Source organism: Carettochelys insculpta, chromosome 1 (assembly GCF_033958435.1).
Source record: "Carettochelys insculpta isolate YL-2023 chromosome 1, ASM3395843v1, whole genome shotgun sequence".
In the NCBI taxonomy this organism is placed as follows: domain Eukaryota; kingdom Metazoa; phylum Chordata; order Testudines; family Carettochelyidae; genus Carettochelys; species Carettochelys insculpta.
The window spans coordinates 244,856,835-244,883,714 of NC_134137.1; the positions used below are offsets into that span (position 1 = coordinate 244,856,835).

At 40.2% G+C, this 26,880-nt stretch overlaps 1 protein-coding gene across 1 annotated transcript in view; it reads right to left on the minus strand.

The window, feature by feature from the left end:
- The window catches only part of ATXN10 (ataxin 10), a 194,609-nt gene that overhangs the window by 127,228 nt on the left and 40,501 nt on the right, over positions 1-26,880 (minus strand). Inside the window, exons 6-7 of the mRNA XM_074998099.1 lie at positions 15,958-16,054; positions 13,013-13,177 (exon numbers count right to left, since the gene is read on the minus strand). Of these exons, the coding sequence (XP_074854200.1) occupies positions 13,013-13,177; positions 15,958-16,054 (262 nt within the window). The remainder of the gene's footprint in view (positions 1-13,012; positions 13,178-15,957; positions 16,055-26,880) is intronic.

Here is a 26,880-nt window from a genome sequence, read left to right on the forward strand (position 1 = left end):
AAGGTACAGAATAAGGAAAGAGAGAGAATGAGCAAATAAAGCATGCGGGAAAACAAGAAAGTAAAAATAGGGTAAGTTGGAAAGACTGTGTTTATAGGTTAAAATTTTCCACAGACAAGAAACCTCATTATAAAGGAACACTGGTGCCATGGGCAACAAATCAGTGACAGGCCATCCCAGGAGGAAGCATGGACTAGCCATCAGTACCGCCAGGGAAATTCTGTGCATTGTGCACATCCAGAATTCATGCGCCATTCAGGATTCCCGCGCCCCTCGCCCCCTAATACATTTTGCTGGAAAGGTTCTTCAGCTACTCCTTTTGCCCACTAGGGGTTATGGTAGCACCAGAACAGAGAGTAGAAATTCTCAAGTTAGAGCTGCCCTAGCTGCAGATAGGGAAGACAAAGAAACTATCCTCCTCCACCTGGGCCAGCCTTACTGGGTCCCTGGGCAAGGTGGAAGGGCAGGTGCTTGCTCTGTGCCCTCAGAAGGGGTGGGGTCATGAACAGAAGGGGTAGGGCTGTGGCAGCCAACCACGCTGCCAGGGCTGTGGCGCGTCCCCCCGCCGACCATTGCCCTCAGTGCTGCCCAGAACGCACCGTGTGACACTCCAGCAGCGATTTAAAGGGACCGGTGCTCCAGCTTCCACCAATGCTGCTGCGGTAGCGGCAGCAGCTGGCAGCTCTGGGCCCTTTTGTATTGACAAACCACAGGATAGTTGCCCTCATTACCCCCTCTTTACCCGCCCCCCCAAGACCCGCATTGACAGGCCTGCCTTCCTCAGAGTATTCAGCCTAGTCAAGATGTAGAGGATGGTGAGGAGAAGGGAGCAGGACAGCACCTGGTGCATGGAGTTGCTGTGGGGGTCAAAGGTAGGGATTCAGAAGGGCTTGAGGGGGAGATAGAATGGGGTGTGGGCTCTTTGGGCTACCAATACTTAGGCTATCCTCCCTGTGACTCTCCCTCATCTTCTCCTGTGCCCCTTCCAAGATCTGCTTAGTCCAAGGCCTTCTCCTTGTGGGGAAATCCAAACCAAAAGACATGAGAGAGAGTTATCAAGGTTCAATGAACACCACCCTCTCTGGTTGTCTCTGTGGCAGGTCCTCTCTCCCCGCATGGAGGGCACCTTTGGGCAGCTGGGTCAGAACTTTCAGGCTTCCCTTTGTCCTGTGCTGTTAAAGCTGCGGACTGCAGGTCTGCACATCCCCTCCTCTGCAGCCCAAATTAACTAAGTCCCTGCTTTTAGCAGAGGGAGCATTTATTTCCTGTAGGTGTGATAGGGCGGTGTCTGTTGCCTACAGTGAGCTTTGAATAAGAACCCATCCCACACACATCCACCAGGCAACAGTTTGGAGAACTCCACTTACAGACAGGTAACCTTTTTCTATGTTAATAAGTGCCTCTACAGACCACCACTATCAGGATGACCAGGAGTAGCAGACCTCGAAAAGGAACACAACTAAAGGACTGGACACCAGAAACAAGTAAACTGTGAAACTTCTGCAGTCAGGGGAAAATGAAAGACATTTTAAAAATGCATTATCTAACAAGGTAATTAATTCTACTTCAAGCATCACATAGCTCAGGGTACAGATACAGTAATATTTTAAAAGAAGTTAGTTGGCTGAGTCAACCCTAGGGTAAGATCCCAGAAAAAGAGCACATGTACAGATCTGGGTGAGGCAATTTAGCTTTTAAATTAAGAAAATGATGTTGAGTAAATGTGGAAATTAAACTCCATGTAACTTCACAGATGTGAGAAATTGAAGGCTGCCACACAAGCACACTAGTTAATCTTACGCAGTCACAAGGTTAACGAGAAGTCATGTGGCACCTTATAGACTAACAGGTATTTTGGAGCATAAGCTTTTGTGGGCAAAGACCCGCTTCATCAGATGCCTCTGATGCATCAGATGCCTCTGATGAAGCGGGTCTTTGCCCACAAAAGCTTATGCTCCAAAATACCTGTTAGTCTATAAGGTGCCACATGACTTCTTGTTGTTTTTGAAGATACAGACTAACTCGGCCACCTCTCTGATACTAGTAACAAGATTGAATACAAAGTCTGATCTATTCACGCATGACACAGATGCAGGTGCCACCAGAAACATTTAATGACGTACACATCGTCCCCAAACACAACATGGGACAAAGCTGTCACCTGCTCAACAACTGAGGCAATACTTTGTGCCAGTTTGTCAATCATTTAAAAGTAAAGATCTCCCATGTGTTGAGAGCTTCACAGTGCCAGATACAGTTTTCAAAGTTCCAACACTATGATGTAGAGTACCCACCTGGAGCTTCCAAAGGTGACTTCAATAGTGGATGGTTTGAGTATTCAGTGCAGAGTGGGAATCACAGGTGTCCCCAAAATGAGAATCCTTTTCAGGGAGGGAAAAAAAAATGAAAAAGTGTAGAAACACCAGATAGTCACAAAGGAGATAAAGAAAATGAACAAGCAATGGTACTAAAAGCACTGAGGCAAGAACAATCTCTGATTGCAGCAGGGTCTCCAAACTTACGGCAATTTTTCCCTTGCAAGTGGCCTGATTCTAACTTCTAAGTGACATCTCACAGCTAGTTAGCTCTCTGCCACCATCACTTGCCTTTTGATATTCCAAAAATCTAGGCTCTGCTTTTGAAAAAGGCATGAAGACTCTCAAAAATCCTCCTAGCACTGCTAAGAAGGGTGTGATGCTCAGAGCAGGAAGAAGATGGACCAATACAACAGCTGCTGCTGATACAGAAGTATGGCGAGGTACCGATCAACTAAAGGAACCTCTCCCTTCAAGAGCTTCTCCCTGCCAAAACAGCTGCTGGATTAGAGGGAAAGGAACAGAAGCCAAAATCATATCTGGAAAAGAGAGGTTACTCCTGAGGACTCCTCTGCCTTCAAATGCAGTCAGAACACCAGGTTCCAAATATGTGTGCATATCACAATGCCAGCAGATAGAGCCATCAAATCACAGGGGCAAAAATTATAAGTAGTATATTTGTAGGTCAAAGCAGAGAGCCCATCAGTGCTGAATTAATGATACAGTTGGGAGAAAGAAAAAAGTTCAAGCAGTGCTTTACTCACAATGTCTGTAATTTCTGTGTCCTAATGGTTGCTAGCAGCAACTTGGAAAGTAACTTCAAACATTGTGAACACTTACCCATATAATTACTGCATGCTAGCAATGATGTATAGTAACATCCTCTAGACAGAAACTCAGCATTAACCTATACCAATTTAGCCTTCTGTACCTCACTAAAAATTTCATAGTTTGTTTTGATGACACTCTGCTTGGCTGCTGAAAAACCGTTGACATTGGGTTGGAGAACTCAAAGTTGGGCCAATGACTAGCAAACCCTGGGACGGCATCACAGTATGGTCTCAACTGCCAGGCCAGAATCAGTCAGCAGCAACCCTAAACATGACGAGTGGTCAGCTGTAGACATCTGAAATAGTCTCTGTCACTCATCCAACCCTTCAAGAGGCAACTGGTAGAGGCCGGCCCCAAGGGGGTCACTAGTGATATGCCCCACCAGCCTGGGGAAGGGCCAGAACAACCCCTCTCTACACTGGCCTGCCTCCTCCTGCCCTTGCTTTGTGCCTTCCCTTCTCACCTTGCTCCTGTCATGCCCCCACCCGGCCTCTTCCCCCAGCCAAGGCAGCCTGAGAACTAGCGAAGCTGGAGGGCCAACATTTTCAGGGCGTGTGAGTGCAGTCCCACTCCCCCACCCCGGAAAGGCCACCTTGCTACTCTCCCCCTCTTCCTGCTGCCAGTAAGTGTGGGAGAACAGGGGAGTAACAATGCTGTTGGCACTGGCCCTCAAGCCCCACCAGCCCCTACCATCTTCTGGTGGGGAGTGCATGTGACTTGTTCCCCCTCCCCCCAGGGACTGCTCCTGAACCATGCTAACTGCCAGGATTTGACTTGCCATGTCACCTTTGGATTCTGCTGAACAGGTTCTGAACTGGCTTTGGAATATGCACAGCCAGTGTTCTAAACATAGGGTTTACATGACATCTCACTTCGTCAGCATGGTCTGTCAGTCAGTGGACCATGTTGCCAAATCAGCGTTGATTAACCACACCTCATGGTGGCCATACGAGGCATCTTTTTTGCTGATGTTGGCTGGTTCAGCAAGCACTGCAAACACTAGAAGTAGTAGTACACTGATTTAAAACCACCCTGGAACTTTCACTGTGTGACGTGCACAGCAAAGGCCACACTGACTGGCAGAGCATGGCAGACTAGCTTGGAGTAGATTTACACATCATGCTGCTGACACCTCAGTGTTCATCATAGATCAACTCTACTTTAGTACTCTATAAAGAAAATTAATACAATTTATAGCCATGAACAAACTGATATTTACGAAGAGGAGGAAACATTTTCAGTGCCAACAATCTGCATTTGCCAGATCAAAGTACTAACGTAAGAGGAATACAGATAGAATTCGTGTGCTGAACAGTAAGTTTCAAACTGCTCTGGACCATCAAATTAAGAGATTTCATTTAAACAAGGTAGGCAGTAATCACGTTAACATTAAGAACATCTTAAATTCAATTCTTTACAAAAACAGGCGGCCAACATAACTTCTTGAAGAAAAGATTACTATTTTAGGTATCCCAAATATACCATTACAGCAGTGGATTGCTGTGCCATGCGGTAGCCATGGCGCAGAAGCCGGAACACTTTATTGCAAAGCGCTGGCTCTTTCACCAATACCGCGGCTATGTAAATTCGTTTAAGCAATCTTAGTGGTATGTGCTAGTGAGAGTCCAAGTACAGCCCCAAATTTTGAATGAATTGCTGACAAAATATTTTTTCAATGTTCCTGCCAAAGAAACATAACAACTGAGCTCTGAGTTAATGAAAACAGAGACAAAAATCTTTGCGCTTCTACCTGGCTGCATCTACTCAATATTTACTTACTATATAGGGAATGAAAAATATTTTCTTGGTAATGAATCAAACATGAGCCTGGATCAAAAAGATTAAAACTAAGGCAGCAGCTACAACCGCAAAACATCCTCATCACAAGTTGTCATCAGCATATCCTGGAGCCAATAAATACGGTATTTGTCTTTCACACATTTAATTACAGAAATCTGCAGCTCACTTTGTATCTGCGAAACACTCACATCAACAAGAATGTTTCCAAGACAGAAGACTTTTATGGAAGAAAGAGCTGTTTATTATCAACTTAAAAAGTTATGAAAGCTTAAACTATTCCTAAGCTATACTAAATGACAGCTTATACAGCACATCAGGACCAAAACTGAGGTAATGATTAAATTTAGGTTATAGCTGGATTCTCTTCATTCAGGAATATATTTAGATGTCCTAACAAAACAAGATCTGAATCAGGTTGCTCAAAAGCAAGAAAGCAAGCAAGCAGGCAAAAAAAAACAAATGAGCAAGCAAAGATCAGTTCTCTTTACCCTATAATCTTCATTCAAAAGAGCCACAAGAACATTTAAAAAAAAAAAATCAAAGAACCAAGCAACAAACAAAATCCAAAATACAGATGCAATGTTTATTGTAACAAAATATTAGGATATAAAGCATTATTTGTATATGCAATGGAAAATACTCCCTGGAGTTTGACACTGAAGCAATCTAGCTAACTAAAAATTCTGCCAGAGTTTAAAATAATGTTTATGTCGATTCCCTATAAACTTGAATGGAGAGCTGCATGAAGCGCTGCTTGGAAAAAAAAAAAAAAAAAAGCCAGCATGAAATTGCCTGCTACCACTCACTGCAAATTACTTCAAAATCAGTAGTGTCAAAAAAGGCACTTTGCTGTAAGACGAGATTTGTATTTAAATGTTTAACTTTAGAATTGTAATCAGTAAATACATAAAAACCTGTGCTGAATTACCTGCCAACTTGCTAAAAGTTCAATAAATTTGTTTTTCCTAAACAATATTTAGTATTGATCCAGTACTATTTTTTTGGAGGTAGTACATTGCCACTACCATTTTTTCCATATCAATTTCTAGGCAGTTCTCCATACTCAAAGGCACAGTAAGAATAGAAAAATATAAGCTGAAAAGTCCATTGCAACACTCAAATACTGAGTAGGTATTACAATGACAGGAGCTGAACGAAAGCCACAAGTAAGTTTCTTGGCCTTTCTATTTAGCTTGTAGTTTTAATAGTTTTATTTAAAATGGTTTATTATTTTTTCCTGTTTATTATATTCAACTCTAACTTCTTGCATTCATGTAATACAATATTGCTTAATAGTCTTGCCCTTCAAGAAACATTTATACTTTTTGGCCCTCAAACAAAAGTTAAAAAAAGCATTGTTGAAATTAGGTCTGTCAAACAATTAAAAATTTTACTCAATTAATTACAAGATTTAAAAATTGCCATGATTACTTAGTTTTAATCACACAGTTAAAAATAAAATACCATTTACTTAAATATTTTGGTGTTGAGAGGGAAAAGTAAACATTTAAGTGGTTAAAGTTTTAAATTATTTTGGTTCTTTGGGCAGTTTTGTAAAAAAAATTCTTCATGTAAATTGTACTCCAGTGATAACGAGATCTCTCAATAGTACTGTATTTTCAATTCTCATACTATTGTATCTTTTAACGGTGCAAATATTTATAATAAAAATATTTTTCTATTATGTCGTAACTGAAATAAATATTTGAAAATGTATAAAAAGCCCCCAATACACTCTATTTAATGGTGCAATTAAAACTGAGATTAATCAGAACTAATTTTTAATCTAGCTCATTTACTTTGCATTAGTCACTTGAATTAACTGAGGTTAATTTGTAGCTCTAATTTTAAACAATAAATAATTTTGGGGCTGTAGAATCCCAAAACCTTTTTTGGATAGATGGAAATTTGAAAAATTAAGGGCTTATTCAACCCTACTTTCCAGATCCTCCAACTCTGAACATTTTAAACAGAATGTTAGCCAAATTGTAGACGTCCAGCCAGCTTTGAAGAGGCTACATTTCAACAACAGGCCCCTCAAAGGCAGCCGAGTTATTGCAAATTGTTTAAGCCTTTTTTGAGATGTTTACAATTCCAAATCCTTGTCAAGAAGTGAACGCTTTTCTACATTGTATTCATGAAGTTGCCTTCAGTAATACACAATTATGGCTACTCTGTATAATTATATTCAGAAGTTACGGATACCAACACAAGTGAACACGTCTGTGAGAACATCAGTTGTGACACATTTGTATCTGGTACATAAAAGCCACATCATAACCTTTGAAATGAATATAAAATTTGCTTTTCAGTGTTTGATTTTCTTGAAAACCACACTTCTTTCTTCCCACTGAATTTCTAGGATATGTAAATACTGAAGGGTATAACCAGGCTGTAGATAGTGGCAGTAATAACAGTGATAACAGTATCAGAAGTCTAATCTTGTTGCTTGTCCCCTGTATTCTCAGTAATAATATATGAACAATTTGTAAACAAGCAAAATCTCATCCATAACAGAAAGTTGGCAATGGGTATGAGTAGTTGCAACAAAGTATATTTAGAGAGAGGCTTTCCAACTGGCTAAACGAATGTGCTGAGCTTGCATGCATGTGATGTAGGAGATGTGATTTACTGAACGTGAAACCATCTATATTCTGAAAGGGGTGAGAGAACCTACATTCCACATATGCCTTACTGTGGCCCCTGGATTAACCCCTTCTACCTGCTACTTCCCCTTTCTGGCCTCTTCTGATGACCTTGTACAAGATTTTCCTACCTGCTCATTTGAAGGTTCCTCTGACCAAAAAAAGAACTTTTTCTACCATTTTTCCTCCATAGTAATTTTAGATTCCAACAGTAATGATTTAAAGGTCTTCATTAACGAAGCTAGATGTCAACAGAATGACCCCCGAGAGAAAAACTGTTATCCCAGTGTTTTGTTTGCAGCTTTATGTAGTTATTTATTTATTTTCACAATACAAAAGACTCACTCAATGTAGCACTTATTAAGAAGTATCTGGTTGTTTGATCCTCAAATCCAAAACTTGCTGCTTGGAAGCCATCTATGCCCTAAGTAAACTGACCTGGTTATGAAAACAGACTACCCACAAACTACATTTTAAATAAAATTGAAACACAATTATTTAATTAGTCATTCTAAACCCTTACTATCTCTTCCAAATTACATTTATATTAAAACACTGAAGTTACTTTTACTTTAAATGTGACCTTGAAAATAACAAATTACTAATTTGCAAGGAGATTTTTGTTTTCAAAAATCAAGTATTTTATCTTCAAACCCTCCCACAATTAAGTAAAACTGAAGATGGTGGGATAATCTGGCCCTGAAAAGAAATAGTTCCCAGTAGTCAGCCCCTACAAAGCCCTTTAAGGGTTTGAAAAGTCAAGTATAAGGGACATGCAGCAAGAGAAGTGGTCCTGAGAGAAAACTGTGTTAGTATACCTTAAGAGCCTGGGGTCAGACACCTTGTAGACAGTCACACGCAATGTTCCCCTCTTACCACAAACCAATGGGGAACGAGCTGGAAGGAGAGGATCAGAACAAAAAGCTGCTTCATCCCTCACACTACGGCAAATGCCTGCATACAATGCAGGGAGTCAGAAGGCTCCTGCTGTGTCCTCAGTTAGCCAGAAGACAGTCTCCTGGATCCTCTCAGCCTGAGAATTAGTTGAGAGAAAAGCAGTAAGCTGAGGCAGAAACTAGCTAAGGCCCTACAGCTGGCTAAGTTATAACCCAGCCCCAAGGAATGAGGCTGGGGCTCCTGTTCTAAGGGGAGACAATGTGACTCCTTCATTGTTGTACACTCTGTTCCAGGAGAAAAGCTGGGTAGACAGGTGGTTTGAAGCACAAGCCTAGCTCCAGGAAAGAGACTCAGGGCTGTCTCCTAGACCAAGACAAATAACTGACTAGGACTCACAGTGACCAAGAGTAGTGGGACGTTGGGCACAGACAGTCAACATGAGATAGAATCATAGAACATTAGGACTGGAAGGGACCTCGAGAGGCCATCGAGTCCAGCCCCCTGCCCCAATGGCAAGACCAAGTACTATCTAAACCACCCTTGATAGACATCTAACCTGTTCTTAAATATCTCCAGCGATGGAGATTCCACAACCTCCCTTGGCAATTTATTCCACTGTCCGACCACCCTGACAGTTAGGAACTTTTTCCTAATGTCCAACCTAAACCTCCCTTGCTGCAGTTTAAGCCCGTTGCCTCTTCTTCTATTCTCAGAGGCCAAGAAGAAGAAGTTCTCTCCTTCCTCCTTATGACTCCCTTTTAGATACCTGAAAACTGCTATCATGTCCCCCCTCAATCTTCTCTTTTCCAAACTAAACAAGCCCAATTCTTACAACCTTTTTTCATAGGTCGCATTCTCTAGACCTTTAATCATTCTTGTCGCTCTTTCCTGGACCCTCTCTAGTTTCTCCACATCTTTTTTGAACTGCGGTGCCCAGAACTGGACACAATACTCCAGCTGAGACCTAACCAACGCAGAGTAGAGCGGAAGGATGACTTCTCGCCTCTTGTTCACAACACACCTGTTAATGCATCCCAGAATCACGTTTGCTTTTTTTGCAACAACATCACACTGTTGACTCATTTAGCTTGTGGTCCACTATAATCCCTAGATCCCTTTCTGCTGTAGTCGTTCCTAGACAGTCTCTCCCCATTCTGTATGTGCGAAACTGATTGTTCCTTCCCAAGTGGAGCACTTTGCATTTGTCCTTATTAAATTTCATCCTGTTTACCTCAGATCATTTCTCCAATTTATCCAGATCATTTTGAATTATGACCCTATCCTCCAAAGCAGCTGCAACCCCTCCCAACTTGGTGGCATCTGCAAACTTAATAAGCATACTTTCTATGCCAATATCTAAATCATTGATGAAGACATTGAACAGAACCGGTCCTAACACAGACGCCCACTTGTTATACTTCTCCAGCAGGATTGAGAACCATTAAGAACTACTCTCTGGGTACAGTTATCTAACCAGTTATGCACCCACCTTATAGTAGCCTCATCTAAATTGTATTTGCCTCGTTTTTTGATAAGAATATCATGAGAGACCCTATCAAATGCTTTACTAAAGTCTAGGTAGACCACATCTACCGCTTCTCCCCTATCCACAAGGCTCGTTATCCTATCAAAGAAAGCTATCAGATTAGTTTGACAAGATTTTTTCTTTACAAACCCGTGCTGGCTGTTTCCTATTACCTTACCACCTCCCAAGTGTTTGCAGATGATTTCTTTAATTACCTGCTCCATTATATGTCCTGGCACTGAAGTTAAGCTGACTGGCCTGTAGTTTCCTGGTTTATTCTTATTCCCCTTTTTATAGATGGGCACTATACTTGCCCTTTTCCAGTCTTCTGGAATCTCTCCCATCTCCCATGATTTTCCAAAGATGATAGATAAAGGCTCAGATACCTCCTCTATCAGCTCCTTGAGTATTCTAGGGTGCATTTCATCAGGCTTTGGTGACTTGCAGACATCTAATTTTTCTAAGTGATTTTTAACTTGTTCTTTTTTATTTCAACTTCTAACCCTACCCCTTTCCCACTAGCATTCACTATGTTGGGCATTCCTTCATCAGACTTCTCAGTGAAGACCGAAACAAAGAAGTCATTAAGCATCTCTGCCATTTCCAAGTTCCCTGTTACTGTTTCTCACTCCTCACTGAGCAATGGCCCTACCCTGTCCCTGGTCTTCCTCTTGTTTCTAATATATTTATAAAAAGCCTTCTTGTTTCCCTTTATGCCTGTAGCTAGTTTGAGCTCATTTTGGCTACATCTACACGTGAAGCCTACATCGAGGTAGCCTATTTCAATGTGGCGACATCGAAATAGGCTATTTCGATGAATAACGTCTACACGTCCTCCAGGGCTGGCAACGTCAATGTTCAACATCGACGTTGCGCAGCACCACATCGAAATAGGCGCTGCGAGGCAACGTCTACACGCCAAAGTAGCACACATCGAAATAAGGGTGCCAGGCACAGCTGCAGACAGGGTCACAGGGCGGACTCAACAGCAAGCCGCTCCTTTAAAGGGCCCCTCCCAGACACAGTTGCACTAAACAGCACAAGATCCACAGAGCCGACAACTGGTTGCAGACCCTGTGCATGCAGCATGGATCCCCAGCTGCAGCAGCAGCAGCCAGAAGCCCTGGGCTAAGGGCTGCTGCACACGGTGACCATAGAGCCCCGCAGGGGCTGGAGAGAGAGCGTCTCTCAACCCCTCAGCTGATGGCTGCCATGGCGGACCCCGCTATTTCGAAGTTGTGGGACGCGCAACGACTACACGGTCCCTACTTCGACGTTGAACGTCGAAGTAGGGCGCTATTCCCATCCCCTCATGGGGTTAGCGGCTTCGACGTCTCGCCGCCCAACGTTGATGTTAACATCGAAATAGCACCCAACACGTGTAGCCGTGACGGGCGCTATTTCGAAGTTAGTGCCGCTACTTCGAAGTAGCGTGCACGTGTAGACACGGCTTTTGTGCCTTAGCCTTTCTAATCTTTCTCCCGCATTCCTGTGTTGTTTGCCTATATTCATCCTTTGTAATTTTTCCTTGTTTCCATTTTTTATACAATTCCTTTTTTATTTTGAGATCGTGCAAGATCTCCTGGTTAAGCCAAGGCGGTCTTTTTCCATATTTTCTATCTTTCCTACACAGCAGGATAGCTTGCTTTTGGGCCCTTAATAATGTCCCTTTGAAAAACTGCCAACTCTCCTCAGCTGTTCTTCTCCTCAGTTTTGCTTCCCATGGGACTTTACCTACCAACTCTCTGAGTTTACCAAAATCTGCCCTCCTGAAATCCATTATCTCTATTTTGCTGTTTTCTGTTCTACCCTTCCTCAGGATTGTAAACTCTATGATTTCATGATCAGTTTCACCCAAGCTGCCTTCCACCTTCAAGTTCTCTACCAATTCCTCCCCATTTGTTAAAATCAAATCTAGAACAGCTTCCCCCCGGTAGCTTTTTCAACGTTTTGGAATAAAAAATCGTCTCCAATACAATCTAAGAACTTACTGGATAGGCTGTACCCCGCCGTATTAGTTTCCCAACATATATCTGGATAGCTGAAGTCCCCCCATCACCACCAAATCTGGTGCCCTGCTTGACTTTGTTAGTTGTTTAAAAAAAAAAAAAGCCTCAACCACCTCTTCCACCTGGCTAGGGGGCCTGTAGTAGATGCCTAGCAGGACATCACCCTTGTTTTTTACCCCTCTTAGTCTAACCCAGTTAACAGAGTTAATAGATTGGAGCCTACAAAACGGGCTCGTATTTTAAAGACAATGTAATTATGGCAATTGACTGAAAAGAATCTGAAGGAGATTCAGCAGGGCTAGAAGGCCTTACCTCTGGCACTGGACTATTTGCATCTGACAGAAAAGCTAGATTAGGAGAGAGTATGTCACAAATGCATAATTGGAAACAGTTTATAGTAACTTAGTAGCAAAAACATATGAAGCTGAATAAAGTAAAACCAGTGATTATATTCTTTAAACTGATTACATTAAACATTCAAAATTCGCAGGCATAACACATCTTAAGTGTTGTGTGTTGCATCAGATCTTTTAATACATGAAGGAAAACTTTAATATATGCAATGCTTCATTGCTGCTTACTCTGTCATACACCAAGTACCAAAATCTGTGAAAGATTATTTCCTGGCTTAGTTTCCACCTCAAAACTCAGTGTGTTTTAGTACATTTTTTTTTAAAAAATAGATATTCAAAAGAGAAAAGCAACAAACTAGCATTCAAATGCAATGAGTTTTTATTATATAACCCTTAACTACCTCACTAGATATATAGTGCTCATTTTTCACTCAAATTTATCTCATTTCCACACAGATTTGGTATGCACACGTTGAAAGGTTAAAATAGAAGTGCAGAATCAGTACAAAGATGGTAAATATGGCTGCTCATCCCAAACGATTAATCAACCTAGACTCTTCAGTTTTGATTTCGATGAACCAGACTTGCATCTTAGCAATTACCCATGCTATTTAAATAAATTTAAAAAGGTACATACGACCATTCAGATTCCAGTTGTTTTCCATAGATCTTTAGAACAGCAAGAGCTACATTCAAGTTCTTATGCTCCAGTAGTTCTCTCACTTTATCTGGATTAAGGCAGGTGAACAGAACCATGCAACAGTAGGCAGTAATTTTCTCATCATGGTGGTTGAGGCAAATCCTTAAAAATGAAAACTTACTGTTAAAAATCAAGCTGGAATAATGTTGCAGTGGTATGCAATAAAAATCATGAAGAACTTCATGAACAACAAAGCCCTCAGCACAGAAATCCATAAGAAGTGCTGAAATAAATGTCACCTCTGAAACATACATCCATTTTCAATTAATCTTAGAGATCAAAATAAAAGAAAAGATTTTTATGAAAAATATTTCCTTTCACAACCAAAAGACCACTACCTTTATATATGGAAGAACAATATCACAAATACTTAAACGACACTCAGTGTTTTTTTTTTTGCAAAAGCCGAGCTGGTACTCAGCCAGCTCCCTCCCGACCACATTCTTGCCCAAACCACCACTGAGCCAGTCCTGTAGCTGGGGCTGCCGAGGTGCCGGTACTTAGTACCGGCAAGTACCAGCACAAAAAAAGCACTGGTAATACCTATCCTGCAAGTTAGACCCCCAAATCAGCAAATTTACACATGCACTTGATTTCCACTAATTTCAGATGAAGCCAAGGGTGCCCACTCTTCACCAAAAAAAACACAGAGCAGAACCTCAGTTATGAAAGTCTCAGGACTGGAAGTTTACAGCTCTGAGGTTCTACTGTGGTTATCTACAGAAAGTTCTATCATGCAGGATGTGTAGTGCTGGGATATAACATTGCTGCCAATATCCAGGATATGATTGTTACTCTTGTAAATAATCTGTGGTTTTCTTAAAGGATTAGGTTCTATGCCAAGCAATTACAAGAGAATTTCAACTTTTTATTTTTTTTTAAAAACAAAGTTTATAGCTCTGAATGTTGTGGAGGGGGGAAAAAGTTTGAAAATGAAGCCCAAGCATACCGTTAAGCCTCAACAAGAAAAAGAACCCAACATGCAGTGTCTTGTTTTTAAGCCAGACTCTGATATTTTAAACCACAGACATAATTTTTTTGAAGTCTTGGGGCAACCAAGGCTGAAACCTCATGCTTCAGGACTTAACTATTAGAGACCAGGATGAGACTTTATGTTGAAGGCCAATTATCCTATATCTGCCTACCATGGGGCGTTTACAACTTCAGCTGAAGCACCCAGTGGAGATACTGTCAAAGACAGGATATTGGACAAGGTGAACCTGAAGTGTGAACCAATATGCCAGTTGATGTTTCACTGATGTGTAGCTGCAGCATGTTTATCACTACAACATGTAGCTACATACACCTTACAAGAGATGTGCAGTAGATGCAGCTTTATTATATCACTTTAACTTATCATGAATGCATTACTGTGAAATGATTTTGCACCTTTTCGTTAAAACAGAGAATGGGTTACACCATATTATTTTTCATGGTAAATCAGTTATGGGGAAGACTTTGGCGGGGGAGGCAGCTGGGAAAGACGCAGCAACAGGAAGCTGCCAGAGCTTCTCTCTGCTGCTCCCACTCACACGCATCCCTCCCCCGCTGAGAGCCTTCCCTGCTGGCGCTACTTTTATCTGCATAGATGGATATCTGTATAGATAGCTGTTTACCTCTTTTCATTAAATTGGTAAATGTTGTCAAAATGTGCTCTGCACGTGGGCCCACCTGCATGGGCATAACTGCAGATTCAGAAACTGTTGGCAGGTCTATACTACTGCTTAAGTCCATTTAACTTATGTCACTCAGAAGTATAAAAACCACACCCCCCAGCAAGATTCAAATTGCAGTGATCCAAGCACTGTCCACACCAGTGCTACATGACTGTAAGCCATTCTCCGGCAACACAGCTTTCACCTCCTATGGAGGTGGAACAAATTATGCTGACAGGAAAACACTCTCCCATCAGCACAGGGCATCTTCATCAGATGCAGTTCAGTAGCAGAGAGGCATCGATGCAGCTGAGACAACAATGCACTTCTACTGCAGACCTGCCCTAAATCGGTCAAAAATCATTAGAGGGTCCACAGAGATTTCAAGGCAGTACAATTGTTGAACAAGATAAGCAAGACTTTAAAATCAAAACTTGAAAATGCTATAGCTGATGTGGATTTATATTAAAAGCAAATGCACTTCAAAAGATATTTTAGGCCAGATCCAATATTATACTTTACATTTAAAAAGCTATTGAAAAGCTGTACTTCAGAGGCTAAAGGGTTTTTTGTTTTGTTTTACTTGTAATTACCTTTTCCATGCCCTACTCCCATCAATAATTATGTTTAAGTGACAGCAATCTGAATGTAGGAAAAGTTAGTTTCTCAGAGATTATTACAGCATCTCTCTCTGAAAGGTTCTCTGAACAAGACCTCCAGGAACTGAGGCATATATATACACACACATCTTGCAATCTCTTTTCCAAAACACCAGTGTACTCTGTTTAGAGCAAGAAAACTTTACAGGTCCTGACCCCTGCAGTTGAGTACCACAAGTAAATCCAGATAGGCACACTGCCAGGGGGCGGGGGGAGGCAAAGTGGGTAACTATCCCTGGGCCTGTTCTTTCAAAGGGGCACCTTGGAAACACCACAGAGCTGTGTGCTTCTCCCCCGGAGGCTCAGACAGAGTACTGGGGGGAGGGGCAGAGCTGATTGCTCTAAGCCCTGCCCTTTCTGGGGGTGGAGAGCTGGGTCCCTAGCCCACCTTGTCCCTAGGATCATGGAGCCACTGCATCCAGAAGATATAGTCTTCATGAGGCTATTCTCCCCAGAGCAATTTTTCAAATCATCATGGGGACTAGTAGACTAGCAAGCATCATGTACAGAAGATTAATATATAACCATAGGCATTACACTGGGGAAAAAAAACCTTGAAAATGCTCACAAGAAAATATCTGGGAAAGCACAATTCCAAATCTTATTCTGGGAATTTCCATTTCCTGCTGCAAGGTTTCCAAGAAACTGGAGGCTACAGCGTAAAGCTGAGGAAAAAGAACATATGTTATCAGACAATTTTAAGCAAAATCAAAGATTAATAAACTGTGCAAACATCAATACATACCCACACCTTGGAAGCCACCCATTTCAGAAAACCAAGATGCTATTCACATACTGTAGTTCTAATATATAGCTATTGTATGGCTATAGCTTGCCATACTATGTATAATCTTCCCATATTTGCTGTTCTTATACAGTCAAATAATTTTATATTGAATATTTCATAAAGCACAGTTATACATGGCATTGGCTTAAGCCACAACTACTACTTAATCACTACTTGTGTGTATTCTATGTTATGCCTATTCATTTTACTAGTTAAAATACATCTTTACTATTACTTGATTCTTTTCTAAGTCATACATAAAATGTGATATGTTCATCTGCTGGATTCTTCCGTATACTTTCCGTCTTCCAAGAAGAACTTGAGACAGCAAAGACCATATTAAAACAACAGTTATGTTTCAGTTTTGCTTAGACTGAGATTTAAGCGTGTGGATTGCTGAACAGGTAGTGGGTGTTCATGACCATATCTAAAACCAGTTGACAGCTGGCCAATTTCTTAAGAACAGAACTTTAGAAAAGTTTCCTCTAGCTATTACTAGTTTATCAATCCATATTGCTTTTTAGTCTACAATAGTCAAAATGAAAAACTGTCAGTGGGACACACTGCTACAGACATTCACTGAAAGACCAGAGCGCAAGAAAATGACTTCATATGTTCCTCAGAGTAGTTCACTTTACCACAGTATTGTCTGACTTCACCAACAGATTTGGAAACATTTCCCTATGATTGACCGTCTTGGTGATTTCTGCAAATCTAGATTTCTAGAAATTTCCCATGCAATTTTCTTCCAGAACAGTATTTTCATGCTTGCAGTGCGCTAGCAATTTCTGACTCAACAGGAAATAAACCAGGTAAATGAGAAAAGTAGAAGCATAAAGCTGGGCAGAAAATAAGTGGTACTTCATTAATAATCTCCCGACACCCTATTTACCATGCTCCCTTCGAAGTAGGGAGCTAGTGTAAACACAGCCTAAATGTTACATTTGTTTTAACACCGAAAAAAACAAACACAAAAACAAAACAAAAAAAACACCAATGGAACTACTTAGAGTAAGGACTATTCAAAATTGTAACTGTAGCTGCCGGGTCAGGCCCATTCTCGCAATTCTACACAGTAGTTTAGCACAGCAAGTAAAAAATACTATAACCTCTGCAACTGAAACTAATGGAGAATTTTCATAAGGCAAAAACAATTATCCCTCTTGAAATCTAGCCATTGGACTGGTTTTAATAGGCTTGCTATTTGAAAACACTGGATATTAAACCACACAACGTCAGAAATTCCATCTGATGTCTCATCTGAACAATGGATATCAAGCTTCCCAAATATGCTGTCAACAACTAGTACTTAACTTCTCTTAAAATATTTGAGAATCCAGAGACATGGCTAATAAATTTAGCTGGGATAACAGTATCACCAAGAAATACTATCGTCACTGAGACTTTTTAGTACTGGTGGGCAAACTGAGCTTTGCAAGCAATATCTATTGCTTCCCCAACTTCCATCTTTGACAAAATCAAGCACTTTTCTGGTCATATGAAAACTACAATCAAATTACATCTGACATGACAATTGTGTGTTTTGACCTCTAAAAATCAACATGGTACAAGATCAACACACACAAAGTATGTTTGCTGTACCAATATATGATATTACCAGGATTTTTTTTTCCAGCTCAGTAATTCTGGAAGTTGGAGCATAAGAGAAAGACTAACCATGTTTATTTCCTACTATAGCTGTCAGCTAATTACTCCTTTACCTCAAGGGATCTGTGCTTTGGTGCTAACAGTCTTGGGTTTAAAAACTCTGCTGACAATCCAAGGGGGAGTCCATTTAAAAAAAAAAAAAGACAACTGTGGAAGGTTTTCTCCCACTTTTTTGTTCCACACTGGGTAGAACATAACTGCATCAGGCCTTATTGTTGAACCATGCTTATGGAATACTAGATGAACCATGTAGGACAGATGCCAAAACTCACTGACTAAAACACAGCGAAACAAGAAGTCGTCTGAATGCAAGCTGGAAAGCAACTAGTCTGACTTCATTATACACTCTCCTAGTTAAAATTTAGCTTTTTATGCAATAAATCACAGGTTTTTATAAAATCAGAAAGTGTATTTCACTTTTTCCTGAAAATTAATGGCTCGTCAGGCAGCTAAAAAAATAAACCTCTTCCCTCTGTTTCTAATTGCATTAGCTAGAATTTGGGAAAACTATTCATGTAAAATACATATCAAAACACTTTATTTTTCTAACAGCAATATACCTGAGAAAGGCTTAAATTCCTCCCAGAAATGCTGGTGTTCACAGACTTTGCCTTTAACAATTTTGTAGCTGTGGGTACAGCTAAATTTTAATTTTAAAAACCTAAAAGTGCACATGTGGTTGATGATACTATTTTTAACCTGACAGTCAACCACAATGAAATTACATGTACCAAGATGTCATTTTTGATACATGGATAAATTCTATTTTCAGAAAAGACTTTTTCCATTGAGATTTAAAGTTTCCTCCAAATGGAGAATATGATCTGGCAAATGCAAAGACTCAGCAATATGTGAGTTTCATGATGATGCTACAAATCCTTGGGGAGAAATTTCCAGTTTCTACAGAAATAATCTCTTTGCAGACCAGTGCAACAAATCAAATTAGGTATATATATGTAAAATTGAACATTTCCATTCTTAATTAACCTTAACATCTGGATATGTTGTCAAGACTCAAAACCTTATCTTCTGTGGTAGCTCAGCACCATCTATGTTAAGATTAGATATATCTGATTATGTACCATATTCTTCACTATCAGCACGTTTCATAGATTATAAAGGCAGCAGGGATCACTAATGTGTGTCCAACCCATGGCCTGTAGGCCTGAATCTAGCACATGGAGCCTTTTTATCTAGGCCCACGATGCCAGCAGTGCTGCTGTTTTTCAAAGGCAGTAGGTGGCTCCAAGGCACATGTGGCTTTTTAAGAAGCTATTTATGGCTCACACTGCTGCTGCCTGACTCCTCCTGCCTGCCATGCTGAAAGTGTAGCATTTGATTTAATCAGTTAAACTGCTGTTAAACCAATTAAATTAAGTCCTGTCATTTCGGCGAGGCAGGGTGCTGAGAGCTACCCTTGCCATGCACCTTTTTGAGCAATAAAATGCTTAGAATCGGAAAAGTGCTGTGCGCTGCTCTGCGCATACATCCATCCCCAGCTCTTGGAGGGAGAAGCGCATGGGAGCAGCGGCTCTGGTGAGTTGCAAGCATTGGATTATAGTGGGGTGTGCGCGTGCCTGGCTCTGGAGAAGGGAAACGGGGGATTGGGTTAAAACAGGGAGCTGAGGGTGCATGGCTCTGGAGGAAAGGAGGGGGTATTGGGGTAAAGCAGAGGGCTGGGGCTGCCTGTCTCTGGAGAGTATGGGGGGACTGGGGATTTTGTGAGTCTAAAAATTTTGGGTGCTGGGGTACTTACAATTTTTTTTAAAGGAGGAACTTTATGTGAAAAAAGAAGGTTGAGAAACACCAGAGCAGAACTCAATTTAATTGGTTTAACAGCCAACAGGAGGAATCCAGCAATTAAACCAATCCTATTCTTTCAGCTCAGCAGGGAGCTGCACCTGACGCAATGTTCACGGAATAGCTTGGGGCTGCATGGTGCTTAAGGCTGCGGGTGGTCTGGGGCTATTTTGTGTTTAGCGCACAGAACAGGTAAAAATTGTCATGTGGTCCCCAATGAAAAAAGACTGGGCACCCCGATCTATTCTGACCTAATGCATAAAGACAGACAACAGGACTTCCTCACTGAACCAGAGCGTAGCACATAAATAATTAAAAAAAAGAAAAAATTAAAAAAAAAAAACCAACATACAATCTTAAATTATAAAACTGACAGACATGAACACTCCAGCACTGGGTGAAACTGTGGCCCCACTAATATCTATGTATGTTTTTCCATTAACTTTAGAGGTGCCATGATTTCACCCAATATCTTTAAGAAGATTAGCTTCCATACTAGATTGGTTTTCTTTAGCACCCACAATATTTAGTTTTAGAGAAGAAAGCTTAAGAGCTGCTTAGCACCCTTTACTTGAGCAGCAAATAGATTAATAATTTTTGTTCAAAATGGAGTCCAGCTTCACTCAAAATATATTTTTAACCAATTTTCCAGTGTACAATCATTGTCTTCCAAACAGCACACTCCTCACTCCTTCTGCCATAATGTTTTGAAATGTTACTGTTTTATGCCAACTGTACACAAATGGAGGCTACTTCCTCATAGATAAAGGAATACTTTCAGAATTATTACTATTACAACTTAGCATGCCATGAAAAGGCCCTTATTTACAGAGAACAGGTTCCCAATCCCTTTTATTCCTTTGAAAAAAAAACTAACTATAATTTACAAATGAAGAGATATAATTTGGGGCCAAATGGAGGTACTGTCTACCCCCACAATATGCTGAAATACACACCAGAATATCTGATCAGTTATTTGTAATAGGAGATGTTTCCATTTCTTTGTGACATATATTTAAATATAAGTATCGAGCCATGCAGCCAATGAATTAGTGCAATCATCCACCAGTAGTGGGGCGGCACTCAACTAAACCGGAAAATTTAATTAACCAGCAACCCCCATTCCCCAGGGATGCCAGATAATCAAGCTTGTGCTGTACAAAAAATATATATCTATGTAAGTAAAACCACTACAGTCCTACAACTACTGTAACAGTCCTGCAACAGCTTATCATGAGGCTTATCCAACTGGAGCTAAAGGTTAGGTTTAAATGTCAAATAAAAGTTTTGTTAACATCTATTTACAGTCCTATTATTAGCTATCCAAGACAAATTAAATATTATAGTATGTTGCTTTCTTCTACATTACAGAGTCAACATAAAGAAGTTGTGATTCAATATTAATATTGCATATGGATCCCTTGATAGCCTACTAGACAATTTTACCATCAAGTTTAATTACCTGCAAACTTTTCAAATGGGAATAGCTGTGAAATTTTAATTAGCCTACTTGCAGTCTTCTGGTAGCATATTTCTTTACAAGTTGCCATGCTGCAAAATCTGATCTGAGAACACAGCATAAGGTATAGACCTCTATTGCTAAATAAATGTTACTTTCCAACACTATCATCTGGTTATTGACTTGTTCCCTTGTGGCTGCAAGTCAGAGCAACTTCCAGTCATAAAAAGTTATTTGCTTCTTCACCACCATGAATCATACCACAAATACTGATGAAAATGTATTTTCCTTGGAAAACAGTCTGTCTAGACCGCTCCGATTAAATGTACAACACATATGTGGGCCCTGTCATTTAAACTTATTAAAATACATAAAATACTTAACATTGTTTTTGTAAACAAAATGAATGGATAGCAACTGGTTACACTTCACTGATTCTGCATTGCAGCAAGTGCAGCATAATGTTGAACAATTTTTTCATTTGTGCAATATAAAAAATGTTGCACTTAACACATTTCCCTCTTGTCCCATAAGGAAAGTGATTTTTTTTAAATTTATTTTTCCCTATTTATAGTATACAAATAACAATGCGAATAGAATATATGTACAGTGTCTGGACAACTGTCCTGCAATTGAAGAAAGCAATGGCTGAAATGAATATCACATTTTTATTACAGCATTTCAGTGTAATCTTACCAAAAGGAAAATTTGCCCTTGGGTTTTTTTTAAATTGTATTAGCTGTAATATTAAATTGTAAGTGAATTTTAAAACCCTGGAAGCAATCAATTAAAATTAATTTTAACTGGAAAAAGACAAATAATTGACATTAGATCAAACCAATGTGAACTAAGTATCTTCAAGATCTCATAATGCTCCATTTTAAAGCGACAACAAAATTACCAGCCTAAGAGTCCACTCTTCAACAGGCTACTGAATCTGACAAAATGAGTTCTGTAGAGCATTAGCAAAAGATACTAAATACAATAAGAGAAACGTATTTGGATTTTACATGGCTGACAAAGTTATCACCTACTGAATTTCTGGTGTTTTAAAATCATGTTCTTCTCAAGTAAAATCCCTCTGATGCTCTGTTTCATAGACCATCCTCTATGATTAAATGATAGGGGAACAATGGATGGAACTCCTCTACATAGTAGAAAAGCATTCCTGGAATTTCTCTTATGTAAAATTAATTACCTGCATTTGTGTTTGTGAGCTTTGTGCCTATATTTATAGGCTTTGTATTCGTATCAGACTATTTAAAAGATTTTTCATTACTTAACCTAAAATTGAAGTCTCTACCCAGCCAAAGACATGCCTTTAAAATTTGTTCATGAAATCAATAGACCTCAAAGCACTAAGAAGTTTTAACCTGGATTTAAACTATGCCACGAAATCAATAAAAATAATTAAGAGGCTTGACCAGCCACTTGTGTTATTTATGGTATGAAACTACGGCATACTACCACACAATAAAGTGCTGAACATAGATCAGAAAACTAGATTAACACGTAGAATGCCAATCATGATAACTATTTCCCTTCTTTTCTTTTTGATGACATAATGCATGCAAGGATTAATTCACTTAAGCCTAATTTCAAATAAATATGAAAAATAAACTTTATATTAAACAGTTAATTAACTAAAAAGACACTCTCCAACAATAAGAGAGGTAGGTGTATTAGTCTGTATTCTAACAAAACAAACAAGCAGTCATGCAGCACCTTAAAGGCTAACAAAATAATTTATTAGGTGATGAGCTTTCGTGTGGCAGACCCACTTCAGAGCTGAAGAAATGGGTCTGCCCCATGAAAGCTCATGGCCTAATAAATTATTTTGTTAGTCTTTAAGATGATACGTGACTGCTTGTTTGTTTTATTCTCCAACAAGATGCATTAGACTTACTTTCCGTCTGGGGTTACTTCTGTTGACAGTCCGTATTTATTTGCATTTGCACAGAGATTGCTGGGTGCTAAAACAATGAGGCCAATCCAATTTTGGCCTTTCAGCACAACCATAATATAAATGCTTACTAACATTTTAATGTTGTGTGCCATATTAGTACTGATTTTATATGTATGAATGTACACACAAAATGACTATGAAAACCAGTTTACTTTTTTGAATTTCTATTCCCAAACAGAAAAATAAATAACTGGTTTATTTATGCATCCACACACATTCCTTAAATCACTGCCCTGCTAATTGGCATGCCTATTTAGGACATAATTCAGAGATAAATTGAAGGCATTCAACCACTCATAAGATCAAACCCTTAACTGCCACTAGCGCTAGGGAACAGATTTAATACTAAACATTTCAGTGACTCCAAACAATGAATAACTGGCACACCAAGTTTGTTTAAATGATGCATGTTGTAGGTACCTTCAAATCCATTCAGAAAAGTTGGAAAGTCTAGATTCATGTTTCTGGCACCAGCTCTCCACTACGTGAAATTTTCCATCCTTGGAATTTTACCTTCCGCCTCCAGTCAGCTTCTCCTGGAGGAGATCAATACCTATCTACACACACACACACGGTCTGAAGAAGTGGGTCTGTCCCACGAAAGCTCATCACCTAATAAATTATTTTGTTAGTCTTTAAAGTGCTACTGGACTGCTTTTTTTGTTTTGATTATACACACACACACACACACACACACACACACACACACACACACACACACACACACACACACACACGTGTTCTGAGATCCAAAACAGAAGAGAAGAAAACCCGTTTAAAGCTGCACGGTAAAGATAAAAGGGGCAAGAAAACAGAAGTGACATCATAGAAGGAGTCTACTATAGACCACCAAATCAGGAAGAGGTGGATGAGACATTTCCAGCAAACAGAAATATCCAACACACAGGACCTGGTAGTAATGGGGCAAAGTAATCCCATTGTTTGGGCAAGTTAATTATGCAAAAGGTAAGGGAGGTGTCATTTGATTCATAAAAATCTGATGAATCATATTTTAAATGGTGCCACCCTCTGCAGAGTGGTCAGGGGAAGGACGAAAGGATATTGGTAGAAATGTTGACAATACAATGGGTCGATCTGGCTTTTAAAGATACTCCTTTTTACTACAAACACAAATCACACCAAATTTGACAAACCCAAAACAATTCTGTAGTTATATATAGGTAAGAAAATGGATTTTTCATTGAAAATTTTTTAAATTACACATTAATAGAGGTGCATTGCTTATATCAAAAATACACTGATCACTGGTAATCCAATGGAAGTTAAATGTTTTCTGTCTCATATGTCAAAATTATCAAACTTATCACTGGCATTGTTTCTATCTGGGGTATCACTGCTAGACACAACGTCACATTGACCCATGCAGCAGTAATATCTCCTTACAGGGCAGACTGCTGGCCACACATTTGAATGCAAAATAAATTTAGTGTCAGCAGCACCATGGAGCCCATAAAGAAACTCCACTGAACAGCGAGAGAGAGCACTTTCTCTATGCCATGCAATAATGAAATTCTTGAAGCATTTTTGCTGCAAGGTATGTGGTTAACTCATGCTTCACAAGACATCAGATTTTTTTACTGCGACATTGGAGACATACATGGAGCCAGGGATTTTGTACTGGACAGGTGCAATACGTTGGAAGCTTCTTTCGGGTAAGAATTTTTTTTTAATTGATTGCAATGTGTGTGTGTCAAAACACAAGGTGGACTTTGTCAGAGGCCCAGTATTTTCTCTGTGGCCTCAAATGAAGCATTTAGCCAACTAACAGCCCATGTTAACAACTTCTAACCTAGCCATACCAATTATGGTTGCTGTGGGAACCATGTCAGTAGGTGCCAGCACAGGAAGACCCTAGAAGAGAGTTTGCTTTTTGTCTAGAACATATGCATTAGTCTGTTGCATTGGAGATACTACAAAAAACTCAAACTTTCCTGAAGTCTCTCGCACAGCAACATTACACTTCAATTTGGACACACCCAGGAGACCAGCAAAACAATGGCCTGTCTTCAGTTCACATTGTAGTAGTCCCTATCACTTCATTCTGACCTTCTTCTTTGCATTTGAGCACAGGTTAGTTATGTTCTTTAGTGGAGCCCAGAGACAAAAAGAGCATAGGATATGAGAGTCTGAAGGCCTCATGCAAGTCATGATTTGAAGCATTCATTCAACTAACATCTTGAGATATATCATCACTGAAGACTGCACCTTACAGACTAACAGATATTTTGGAGCACAAGCTTTCGTGGGCAAAGACCCACTTTGCCAGATGCATGAGAGGAGGCACTTCAGAGGAGGATTTAAAGAAGGAGTCTCAGTAAAGGGGAGGGCCAGAGCTGACAAGGTCTATTCAGTAAGAGTGGATGTGGCCCATTATTGGCAGTTAACATGGAGTTGTGAAATTTCTATTGGATTGAGAATCTGAAGCTGGGAGTCAAGGGGCAGTAAGACCCTCCCTGCCTGCCATGCTACTGAGTCTGACATCACAAAATCATTATTCTGTATATTTTTTACAAGTCAAATGACACTTACTTTACATTTCTATCCCAAACCTATCCATGGAATTGCACATGCTTTCCCCAAACAAATGCTTTTATAAGGTATTGGAAACAACTTTTTGTTACAGAAATAGGAGGAGTAACCAGGAGGCAGCTTTTAGACTTGATTCCTACCAAGTGGGAGGAATTGGTTATGAATCTGAAAGGAGAAGACAACCTGGGCGAACGTGACAGGCTTCATGAATTGAAAGGCGAAAAAAGGAGCAAGGGCACCGGAATAAGGATGAACTCAAGTCAGCAAGTTTGATGAGGCTGATTCTAGGGTTAAAATAGGAGGTGCGAGGGTGGTACTCTAAGCAAGAGGTCAGTAGAGGTTGCCCTGGAGGGCAGCCTTTGTCCTTGACTCTGGTAGCCTGTCACAGGGGAGACCATAATGCTGCTGGCGCTGGAGGCATATCAATTTGTCAGTGCAGGGATCAGTACCACTAGATTCAGGACATGAAAGAACTGACATCTGACTCAGTCATGTACTCCAAGCCTGACCACGGGGGAACAGAGCCAGGGCTTGTTTATGCTTGTGATTTTTTTTTAAACCCTCTTTTTCAGGGAAAAAACCAAGCATGCATACTGACATGGACAAAAACTCAACATAAGAGGGATTCTCCCTCAAAATAATACCTCCAGCTCTGCAAACGAATTTTGCTGACCACCAATTTCAAGATTGAAAATAAATGTGTGAACAAAGCACTGTTATTATTGGCTGCTAGAGAGAATTCCCATCAGGTGTAGGTAGACAGTCACTCTAGCCACTGCTTCGAGCTCTGCTGATTTTTTCCCCAGTTGAGCTCTTATTTTGAACTGGGACCCTTTAAATGTCAGTACCCCATTTTGCAATGCCATGGCTGCATGGAAGTGATTTTTTTTTTTTTTTAAAGCTTTACCTATTTCAACTTTGAGATACAGAAAAAACGATCATCGAAAAAAACATGCTGTCTAGACACAGCCTTTGGTCATAGCTTAAAGCCCCTTCAAATGGTGCAATTATCTTGCAAAAGGTTCTCTCCTAGGCACCTAGGACAAGCTGCATGCAATTCTCCTCTGGGTATATGCTTGCCACACTTAGGACACTGGTTGAAGCCCTGGGGCCACTGGATGCTCTGAGAGCAAAAACAAATCGATGGAATCCCCCACACACATTCCCACCCAAACTAACTATCATCAATAATTACTCAAAACTCTGAGGAACTATGTACACTAGGAACTAACGACTTGCAGAGCAAGAGGTGAGAAGCACC